The sequence below is a fragment of the Chrysochloris asiatica genome, unplaced genomic scaffold (assembly GCF_000296735.1).
Source record: "Chrysochloris asiatica unplaced genomic scaffold, ChrAsi1.0 scaffold00003, whole genome shotgun sequence".
NCBI classification, from domain to species: Eukaryota; Metazoa; Chordata; class Mammalia; order Afrosoricida; family Chrysochloridae; genus Chrysochloris; species Chrysochloris asiatica.
Window position 1 is genome coordinate 20,563,523 of NW_006408521.1, and position 12,299 is coordinate 20,575,821.

The 12,299-nt window shown below is 38.5% G+C and overlaps 1 protein-coding gene across 2 annotated transcripts in view; it reads right to left on the reverse strand.

The window, feature by feature from the left end:
- Positions 1-9,681: 9,681 nt before the first annotated feature.
- Positions 9,682-12,299, reverse strand: part of LOC102823116 (cytochrome P450 2C21-like) — a 32,752-nt gene continuing 30,134 nt past the window's right edge. For both annotated transcript variants that reach the window (XM_006831172.1, XM_006831171.1), the window contains one exon: positions 9,682-9,863. In XM_006831172.1, coding sequence (XP_006831235.1) covers positions 9,682-9,863 — 182 coding nt within the window. The remainder of the gene's footprint in view (positions 9,864-12,299) is intronic.

The window sequence follows — 12,299 nt, forward strand, 5'->3', positions numbered from 1 at the left end:
TAGTTCAAGCTCACCAGCTGCTCCTTGGAAACCCTACACAAAGTCACAATGAGTCAGAACTGACTCGAAGGCACTTAACAACAACAAAATTTGTATAATTGCTATAAAGTAGACACATATACGGAAGATTCATGGCTCCATAGGATAAAAACTGCACTTCAAACTGCAAGGTTGGCAGTTCAGGTACCAGTCACACCTCAGGAGAAAGATAAGACTTTCTGCTTCCACAAAGATTCAGTCCCAGAAACCCTATACAGGGTTGCTATGAGTCAGAATTGACCCCATGGCACTTAACAATAATAGCAACATATACCACTGCCTGTCCATCAGTTTGGTATACCATGGTAGCTTTTGTGTTGCTGTGATGCTGGAAGCTATACTAGTAGTATTTCAAATACCAGTAGGTCCACCCAGGGTGGGCAGGGTTCAGTGGAACTTTCAGACTAAGAGAGAATAGGAAGGGTTGGCTGTTATCTACTTTTGAATATTAGCTAATTAAAATTCTCTTGGTCTACCTACTACCCTGAAAGGGATCACATTAGAGAGTCCTGAATACACTAGGAGAAAATGCAGAACAAAACTCAAAACTATTTAAAATATAAAATAAACAAAAAAAAAACAGGTTTACTGGTCAGAAAGAGACTGGAAGGACCTGAGGTTATGGTCCTTGAGCACCCTTCAGGTCTGGAAAGGAACTTAGTCTTGTGGCCCAATTTTCAGCCAAGCAGTAGATAGATTTATAGGGGGACAACAGCAGTAGCCAAGTATGCTCACCGTGGAATAGTCCCCCATTCAAAATCAAAAGGGCAACATTTTTCTAAGGACAAAGTTGAGAAGGGATGGAAAGGTGAGTGGAACGCAAATAAGAACTACAGAGAGGAAGCCGGATAACTGTTGTTGCGTGGAGGGTATTGTAAACATGGAGGTGAAACAAAGTGCATGATTTGTTTAATGTAAAGTTGATGATCTTGCCTGAAAACCTTTACTCAATTTACATTAGAAAGTAAAAAAATAAAATAAAATAAAAAATCTTATGGGTTACAATAGAACATTGCCTCCTGTAGTGCAGGAAGATGAGTCCCTGGGTTGGAAGTGCACAGCAGCTGTCACAATGAACTTGAGCATACTAATGACTGATAATATCACAGGATTGGGCAATGCTTCATTCTGTCTTACTAGGGTCAGCCAAAGTCAAAGCAGACTCGATAGCAACTAACAACAATGGAGATAACGTAACTTTTCTACGTTAAGATTACGATAAATTTTAATGGAGCATTAAGATAAATCTGTACGTACCTATATATTAGTCTGTTGTTGTTAAGTGCCAGAAAGTTGGTTCCCACTCATAGAGAGCCTGTACAGGGTTTCTGAGGAGTGAATAGTGGGTCGAAACTGCTGACTTTTGGGTTAGCAGTTCAGTGTTTATCCTACAGAGCCACACCAGGACTCATATTAGTCTACAAGGTAACTAATACAAAGACAAATGATAAGAGTGTTTCTTAATACATGGAATTATTGTCCTTACAGAAAGAAAAATAGGCAGCAAATACAATTCTAAATCACGTGAATATATGGTGTTTAAATTTTTAAATTCTACTAACAGATGTATGTAGTCCTGGTGTGGTTCTGTAGGAAAAACACTGGACTGCTAACCTCAAGGTCGGAGGTTCAAACATACCAGCTGCTCCTTGGAAGCCCTGTGCAGTGTTGCTATAAATGGAAACCAACTTGATGGCAGTTAACAACAGATGGCTTCTGAGAAGCACTCTGGCTGTACTTCTTCCAAGACAGGTTTATTGGTTCTCAAGGCAGTCCATAGTACTTTCAAAATTCTTCTCCAGCACCATCACTCAAATATATCAATTCTTCTATGTCAAAATAGAAATTCTTCTATTGTCAAAATTTCACATGCATATGAGGCCACTAAAAATATCATAGCTTGGGTCAGGCACACGTTATATAGAGCAAAAAGTCAGTGGTGAAGAGGCAAAAGGAGGAAGCAATGACACTCTTCATTGTGTCACAGTCAAATACCTTGGTATTTTGCAGTAGTTAAATGACACTGGAAGTATTTTGTGACTAGAACGTCATTAGGGAGCCATTTACTGCATAACCATGAATTTTGTTCAGATTTATCAAGAAAATTAAGGTTCTCCTAAGAAACAGATTGCACCTGATGTCAAAGAACAATGATGGGCTGAGGACCGGCAGGGGTAAAAGAAAGACAGCAGCAGCCAGGAACAAATAAACAAAGGATTGGAAGCATAAAAATCCACAAGGAATAGCTTGCTTTATAATGATCTATTTTAATACTTTGTCTCTATGAATACACAATACTTAAAAGTAGGGGTTATTTTACTTACTCCCTGAAAGCTATGGGAAGAACATAAGACGTACTTATATTACTGAAGGATTTTCTGATATTCTTCACATCTAATTGTAAGATATTTCCAAAAATTGAGAGAGGTGTGGAGTCAGGTGGAGTTTCTCTTTCCCATAGCTGTTTCCAGAAAGAAAGAGGAAGCAAACTGAGGAGACAGAGCACCAGGCCATAGAAGATCCATTGCTGTCTTCCTTCTCACTTAGACAATTGTGGCTTTCTGACCCACCGTTTTTTAAGTGCTCCCTAGTACTGAATTTGTGATGCTGATGAATAAATTGACCAATAGGTAAATTTGCTGTACTCTCTTATGAGTGCACTTGGGCCCACTGATAAAGATAAAAATTGTGTCATTTAAGTTTGTTCTAGGAGTCTTGTGGCACAAGCATTTTGTAATCCACTGTTAAAGGTTGTCTGTTTGAAACCAGTGACTCAGCAGGAGAAAGACCTGGCTATATGTTTGTTTAAAAGTTTGTTGTTATTGTGTGTCCTCCTACTGATTTCTACTCATAGCAACCTGATAGAACAGGGTAGAACTATCTCTTAGGGTTTTCTAGCCTGCACTCTTGCAGGGAGTAAATCACTCTGTCTCCCAAAATCCAAAGGTGGATTTAAACCACTAACCTTTCAGTAGTCACCAAGTGCTTACTCATTGCATCACCAAGGCTGCTGGAGCAGTTTGACTCTGTAACACAAGGGGTAGCCATAATTTGGAGTAAACTAGATTCCTTTTTCTTTTTTCTAATATTCTTCCTTCCCATAGCCTCACCATCTCACCATGAAGATTGTTATTTTATTGATGGAGGACTGGGTCCAAGGATCCCTAGTTACACAATGATGAAGCACTCAGTTGATAACGCAAAGGTTGGTGGTTTGAAGTCACCAGTCATTCTCTGGGAGAAAAGTCCCTCTTATCTAATCCTGTCAGGAAACCTTACAGACCAGTTCTACCCTACCTTACAAGGTTATTATGAATTATGAATCACAAATGACTCAGTGGCACTCAGTGATAACAAGGTTAGGACCAGGTATTGGCAACTGAAAAATAAAACCAAACAACAAAGCATTGCTGGTGGGTTCAATGATCACCTATGACCAAAAACTACAGCAGTAAACAACTTGACCAAAGACACCATGAAGTGTGCATATGACAGAGCTGAGGCTAGAGTCCATCTTCCCTAATCTTTCAGGCTTCCCTCCAAGCAAAACATTCAGGTCAGCTAAGTTATCATTTCCTCAATATATACTACAATGAAGTATTCCTTGATTCCTTCAAATCAGTGACTTCCAAGATAAATAAAAACTGAGTTAAGAATTGCAGCATCTGTTAATTGAAATAAGGCATCTGAAATGTGTGATTTGATAACCTTTCAAACTTAAATGAGCATCAGTCTTCCTGAACCCTTTATTATTGAAAAAAGGAAGCTGTTCCTTAGCTCACATATCCCTGAACTCTAAAAGTACCACACTACCTTAATGGCTAAGGAGCTCTGGTAGTGTAGTTGTTACGAATTGGGCTGCAAACTGCAAGGTCAGCAGTTCAAAACTACCAGCTGCTCCGTGGGAGAAAGATAAGCATTCTGCTCCCGTAAAGATTAACAGCCTTGGAAACCCTGCAGCCTTGGAAACCCTGTGCAGGGTCACTATGAGTCAGAACCGACTCCTCCATGGCACATAACAACAACAACCTTGATAGCTAAGATCAACTCTTTGTTTTCTTCCTTCCTCTTTAAAGACACTGTTTATTGTGATTCAAGAGATTACAGAGCCAATTGGTTTTCCATTCAACAACTGATACACATTTTATTTCATGACATCGATTGCAGTCCCCACAAGATGACAACATTCTTCCCATTTCCTTCCTATGTTGGCTGTTTCCATTTGTCAGTCTTTCCTACCAATCCCTTCTGAGCATGATCCGTAGGCAAGTGCTGCCCTTATGATCTCATTTGATTGACTGTTCTAAAAAGTGCATATCTCCTGATGTATTGTTCACCCTACAAACCTATCTACTCCTTTCTTTTAAGTAATGATTTTATTCCTGAGAGAGAAGGGTCTCTGCTTTTTCTCTCCTTCCTTCTGCTGAAGCTTTTGCCTGGCTTACCTTTTATAGACTGAGCAAACAATAGATATTTTAGACATGGAATGTATCTTAGATCAACAAGTATGATCCTTGCTATATTTCAAGAAAGGAGCAATCGGTGGTTCAGAGGTAAATCCATGTTTCTGAAAAATGGGCAAGAGATACACCTTAGGCACAAAGACAATTAAAGACTAAAAGTCAAAGGGTGGAAAAATATATCAAGCAAATGGCAATCAAAATACGGTAAGAGTGGCAATATTAGTTTCTGATAAATATATCTTAAGGCAAAATCCAACATAAGAAATAAGAAAGGAGATATTATGTAATGATCAAAGATTCCGTTGCACAAGAGAACATAGCCATATAAATATCTATACACCCAAGTGAAAAGATTCAAAATACACAAATCAAACTCCAGCAGAATTGAAGAGAGAAACAGACAACTCTATAATAATCATGGAAGACTTTAATAAACCACTTTCAAGGATGGACAAAAGAACTAGAAAGAAGTTAAACAAAGACACAGAAGAGCTAAATAACACAATCTGCCAACTTGACCTCATAGACATATAAGACATATACAGAACTCCACCAAAAGAAGCACCATATGTAATTTATCTGGTGCATATGCATCATTCTCCAGAATAGACCATAAGTTAAGTCAAAGTTTGCCTCAACAAATTTTGAAATATTGAAATACTACAAAGCATTTTCTATTATTACATCACTATTAAGATAGGAGTCATCAAGGTAAAAAAATCAAATGCATAGAAACTAAACAACACCCTGTTTATAAACTAGTGGGTAATAGAATAAATTTAAAAATGAAACCTTTGAGACACAGCAAAAAGCAGTGCTCAGTTTGTGGTGCTTTGGTGACTTATGTGTTACTATGACGCTGGAAGCTATTTTTGTTGTTTAGTATCGTGGAGTAGGTTCCGACTCATAGTGACCCTCCACAGAGTTTCCGAGGCTGTAAATCTTTACTGGAGCAGAATGCCTCATCTTTCTCCAGCGGAACGGCTGATCGTGGACAGGTTTCAGCAGAGCTTCCAGACTAAGACAAACTATGAAGAAGGAGAGACAGACCACTTCTGAACAGTTAGCCATTGAAAACCTTATGAATATCAGCTGAATATTGCCTGGTACAGTACAGGAAGATTAGCCCTTCAGGTTGGACGGTACTCAAAATACGACTGGGGAAGAGTTGCCTCCTCAAAGTAGTGCTGACCATAATGATGTGGAAGGAACAAAGCTTTTGGGACCTTCATTTACTGATGGGATACAACTCAAAATGAGAAGAAATAACTGCAAACATCCATTAATAGAACCTAGAATGTATGAATTTGTATAAATTTAGGAAAACTGGAAGTCATCAAAAATGAAATTGAACACAGTAATATAGATGTCTTAGGCATTGGTGAGTCGAATGGACAAGTATTGGCCATTTTGAATCAGACAATCATATGGTTTACTATAACTGATAAATTAAACAAGAATGTTGGTGCATTCATAATCAAAAAGAGCATTTCAAGATCTATCTTGAAGTACAGTGCTGTCTTGTGATAATATCCATATACCTTCAAGGAAGACCAGTAAATACCCCTATTATCCAAATTTATGCACCAAGCACTAAAACCAGTGATGATGAAATTGAACCATTCTGCCAACTTCTTCAGTCTGAAATTGACCAAGTATGCAATCAAGATGGATTAAAAAAAAAAAAGATGAATTGATAATTACTGGTGATTAGAATGCAAAACTTGGAAACAAAGAGGAAGGATTGGTAGTTAGAAAATAATGGCTTTGGTGATAGAAATGATGTTATAGATCGCATGATAAAGATTTGCAAGACCAATGAATTATTCATGGCAAATACCTTTTTTCAACAACATAAACAGCTGCTATACATTCAGTCCTCACCAGATGGACTACACAGGAATCAAATGAACTATATCTCTGGGACGAGACAACAGGTAAGTTCAATATCATCAGCCAAAACAAGGCCAGGGACCAACTGTGGAACAGAGCATCAAGTGCTTATATGCAAGTTCAGGCTGGAGCTGAAGAAAATTGAAACAAGTCCAAGAGAGCCAAAATATGACCTTGAATATATCCCACCTGTATTTAAACACCACATGAAGAGATTTGATGCATTAGGCACTAATATCTGAAGACCAGAAGAGTTGTGAGATGTCATCAAGAGCATCATACATGAAGAAAGCAAAAGGTTACTAAAAAGACAGGAAAGAATGCAAATACCAAAATGGATGTCAGAAGAGACTCTGAAACTTGCTTTTGAGCATTGTTGTTATTGTTAAGTGCTATCGAGTTGATTCAACTCATAGCGACCCTGAACAGGTTTTCCAAGAGTCGTTGGTAGTTTCTAATCACAAAATGTTTCCAACACCATTTAATTTCTGGGGAAAAACTAACAGCAAATTGCAGGGAGACCGGCTCTCTGCTAGGGTCATAGGACATGAGCGAATACGCGGAAACGTCAGATGAAGAAATGAATACAATTCGAGAGGCTTTTCAGCTTGTAGTGCTGTCTGGCTATTCTCTCCAGCTTCTGCCGTCTGCCCAACAAGTCTTTATTTTTTATACTTTTACTACACAGTACATTGACACTTTTATCACTCCTTGAATTATGACACAGTTAGTCACAACATTCTTGCACCTGGTCATTAGACAACCTTGACAAGAATACTCTGTGATGTTCAGACTGACCTTCATGTTCTTTCCCAGTATGAGATAAAACTGTTTCTTCTTGTTTCTACTAAAAGATTATAAACTTTCTATCCTACATAATGTGCTATTATTTTCATAATAAAGGTATTCATTAAATCACTTAAGAGCTATGTGGCATAAAGCCCAACTTGGTTACTAGCTGCAAGAAGTGTAGATTATTAAGTCAAAACTATCCTTCACTTAAGTTCATTAATGTCTGCTTGTTTATGCAGGTGTCTGTATGTAGGGGTTTGAGAATTCTAGCTAGTGACTGAATGTGGTGAGGCCGATGGGGGTAGGTCAGCTTGACTCTAAAATGCTACCTGCTTTTGTGGCCTCACAAATGCAGTTACTTAGGTTTTCTAATGAAAAGGAGTAATTTACACAATTTCTCTTTGTATTCAATACACCAAGGCTGAAAGCAATTGCTGCTAAGCTAGTTTTTCCTAAGGTTTGTAGAATTCATAGTGAAAAGCTGTGAATATTGCCATATTATATATTTTTACAAGTAAATTCAGAGCTAACTTTAAGGGAAAATAGGGGTCAGCTTTTGAGAATCATTTGCCATGCATAATGTCTCTCTCCCCAGTGCGGCTTTGCCAAGCACCGAGAGTTAAGCGCTTCCTGCAGCAAATAACCGTCAAACAATGAAGGGCAACGTTGCTCCTTCCTTCTGCCACTTCACCAAGTTACTTTGATTCTAGTACAATGACAGGTCTAAACTTTTCTCTCCCCCAAAATGTGTTTTTTAATTCTATAGTAATTTCTGACAATGACAAAACACTAACAACAAAATGCTCTAGTGGGGAGTATTCTGCCCACAATGATAAACTATACTAAAATTAGGAATTAATTTGCTTATCCCCTGCTAGCTATTGGAGGAGCATAAAGCATATTTATATTGCTTAAGGATTTGATGATATTCTCAACATTTAACTGTAGGGAACATCCAGTAACTGGGAAATGAGTGGGACCAGGTGAGAGCTTCCTTTCCCATAGCTCTGTCTCCAGAGTAAAAAGAGGCAGGAGACACAGAGCACTGGGACCAGACTTAGATCCATTGACCCCTTCTCTTCTTATTTAGGTAACTATGCATTTGAAATCATCAACATTTACAACAATTCCTGCTGATGAAATTTATAACTCTGGTTAATATAGTTAGTTATCAGTCAGCTTCATCTGCAATGAATTCCTTTATAACACAATTTTGCCTTGGTTATTTGGGAAAATGGTTCAGGAAAAATTTTCCCTAACCCCTGAGGAGTGTTGTAACGTTTGCCCTAATTCTTTGGAGAAGCTGGTGTGGCAGAGGGGCCGGGAAAGACTCCGTTTCTACCACAGGGCTTTGTTAGTTTTAGATCAGTGGTACTTTAGGTTGATTGACATTACAGTTGTAAGCTGTAACCCACTTGATGGTTTGATACTTTTGTCCGCCCTGTCCTGACAATTAATAAAATGTGTTTGTTTGTTTTTTAAAATATATGACATTTATAATATTATTTAATTTCACATGAATGACAGATGAAATGCCATTTATCACAGGATTGTTGTTGTTGTTGTTGTTGTTGTTGTTGTTGTTGTTGTTATGTGCCATCGAGTAGGTACCGACTCCTAGGAACCTTATGCACAGCAGAATGAAACACTGCCAGAACCTGGGACAACCTCACTATTGTTGCCACGCTTGAGCCCATTGATGCTGCCACTTGGCCAATCCATCTTGTTGGGGATCTTCCTCTTTTTCTCTGGCCCTCCACCTTACCAAACATCATATCCTTCTCTAGCGACTAGTCCCTCCTGACAATATGTCCCAAGTATGAGAGACTAAGTTTGGCCAAGGAGCACTCTGGCTGTACTTCTTCTAACACAGATCTGTTGGTTCTTTGGCAGCCCATGGCACTTTCAATATTGTCCTCCAACACCACAACTCAAATGCATCAATTCTTCTAAGGTCTTCCTTATTCACTGTACAGCTTTCACATGGATATGAGGTTATTGAAAATACCATGGCTTGACTCAGGCGCACCTTAGTCCTCAAACTGACATCTTTGCTCTTCAACGCTTCAAAAAGGTCTTGTGCAGCAGATACGTACAATGCAATATGTCATTTGATTTCTTGACTGCTGCTTTCATGAGTGTTGATAGGAAACACAAAATACAAAAGGAATTTTAACTAGAGATCAAATCAGCTTTATTTCATAAAGGGAAATTTGAACTGCGTCTTGAAGGACTTGTTGTTGTTAAGTGCCTTCGAGTCAGTCCCTACTCATAGCAACCCTGTATAGGGTTTCCAAGAAGCGGGTGCTGACCCTGCTGTCCAGTGCTTTATCCCACAGTGCCACACCCAGACTCCATTTGAAGGATAGGGACTATGGTAAGAGATACAGGTCATAGAGGGTATACTTGTTGCTAAGGAAGGGGTGGATTGTGTCACAAAGGCCAGAAAGTGCCTGCATTGTTCAGCTGAGATTGCAGTCTGACAGCCCTTTCTTCAGACTGGAATGAAGCGCAGCTGGTAGGAAGGTGGTACAGAGCCCAGGCCATTGTAAACTGGGGCTGTGTCAATATCCTTTGGATCAACCAGAGGTTTCAAGGCAAAATTTTGTAGAATGGTGGTCAGGATTAAAAACAGTTCCATGCGGGCCAGGCCCTCTCCAGCACAAACTCTTTTTCCTAAAAGATAACATATAAAATACATATTCATTTAGTTCTATGTCAGCCTAAAAAAATATGTAATCAATCAAACAACTATGGCTTCATCTACCTACACACAATCCTGGCTTCCTTCATTTCTTCAGCACAGATTTATGAGAATCTCTTTGCTATATGAGAAGGTTTTTTCCACACTCACATGGGACTGCTGTGCTAGGGTTTTCCAGGGACGTCTTACTTCACACTCACACCTCACACAAAACCTTGACTACTGACATAATGCACAACACTGGACTTCTCCATCTCCCTCTGTTCCAGTACTCAATAATTGATTGAATTCTCCTCATTTGGATTCTAAAGCATAATTTCAACCTGTTATTTCCCTGACTTAAAAGATATAAAAAGCTTACCGTTGTTAGATATAAGAATAATATTACAAACTAGCTGATAATAGTTTTTAGAGCTTTTTTTCTTTCTACACTTCCCATCCAGTTACCCTAAACCTCAGTCAATACTCACTATTCACCAAACTCCAACAGACTGGCAATTTCAAGTTTGATCTCAGATTCTAATCATCCACTGATCGAACGGTCTGCCCATCTGGTCTGCCTGCTGTTGTCCTCCACATCCTTCTAGACCCAGCTTAGATGTTACTTGTTCTCTACAAACTTATCTGACATGTTCAGGGTTTACAATGCACTGCTTTAACATGTTTCTCATAGCACTGTAAAAGGGTGATTTTTTATAAGCCCTTGATCATAAATGAAATGTCTAAATTAAACCCATGTTGATGCTACTTTCAGCAAAATCAGAAAAGACATTTCACAGATGCCTGTCCTTGGTTTCCTTATATGGTTGTCATTGATAGTTGCTGTCTAGATGGTTCCAACTCACAGACATCCTATGTCCATCTGAACAAAGCACTCCTCTGCTTGGTCTCGGCCCATCCTTATCATCATTGCTATGTGTGAAAGCATTGTTCCAGCCACTATGTCAATCCGTCTCATTGAGGGTCTTCATTTTTTATTGGCCCATTAAAATAATCACAATAACTAAAGGAATGTTTCCCCTGTGATCAAGTCAGGGTTTGGAAGGAATTCACTCAAAGAAGAGGATTTTCACGTAGATACATTGGTGGAAATAGCCTTTTAAAACAACAACAACAACAAACCTTTCTTTCATGATGTATATGAAAAAACAAAATCTCAAGAAGAAAACCTCTGAAATATTCAACCGGTTATCTCAGGTCCCCAAGCAACCAGAAAGGTTTAATGTGGGCAAGCAGTTTCTAAAGGGGGAAAAAACAACAACTTAGCTTTAATTTGTTATTACCAACTCTGGCCCCAGGGAATATTATACATCAACCTAGATATTTTTATCCAACATGCAGTTCAGATGCACTGATAATTACTGGTAATTGGAAAGCAAAAGTTGAAAACAAAGAAAAAGAATCAGTTGTTAAAAATATGACCTTGGTAATACAAATGATGCTGGAGACCACACAACAGAAGTTTGACAGATCAATGACTAATTAACAGCAAATACCTTTCTTCAGTAACATAAACACAAACTATATACGTAGTCTTCATTGGCAGGAATACACAGGAACCAAACTGACTACACTAAGGGAAAGAGATGATGAAGAAGGTCAGTATCATTAATCTGAACATGGCTAAGGGTCGACTGAAGAACAAATCATCAATTGCTCACACAGGAGTTCAAGTTGAAGATGAAGAAATAAAAAAAATGTTCATAAGAGTCAAAGTACAGCCTTGAGTGTATCCCATATGAATACAGAGATTATCTCAAGAATAGATTTGATGCATTGAACACTAACTAAAGACCAGATTCATTATGGAATGACTTCAAGTACTTCATACATTAAAAATAATAATAATTAAAAAAACAAAACAAAACACAGAAAAGGATTAAAAAAACAAAATGGATGTCAGAAAAGACTCTGAAACTTATCCTGAAACATAGAGTAGCTAAAGTGAACTAAAAAATGATGAAGTACAAAATCTGAACAGAAAATTTCAAGATACAAAATAAAGTATTATATGAAATGTGCAAAGATCTAGAGTTAGAAGACCAAAAGGGAAGAATATGCCAACTATTTCCCAAACTGAAAGAACTGAAGAAAAAATTCAAGCCTCACATTGCAATAGGGAAGGATTCTATGGGAGAAATGTTGAACAACACAGGAAGCATCAAAAGAAGATGAACCAGGGGGAACCTAGGGCTAGGGAGCATGGAGGAAGGCAGAATCTCCAGTGGGTACTATTCAATCTGTCTGGGAGGAGCTGATGAAAGGAAATACAGATGGGCAACTCATGATACTTAAGTGCATAATGCTTATCAGGATGGATTATGAGGGTTGGAAATGCAAAGGTAGACGTTTTGTAACAAGGAAGGGAGTGATTAATTCTCCAGGCTAGGAGTGGAGGTATCTGGGAC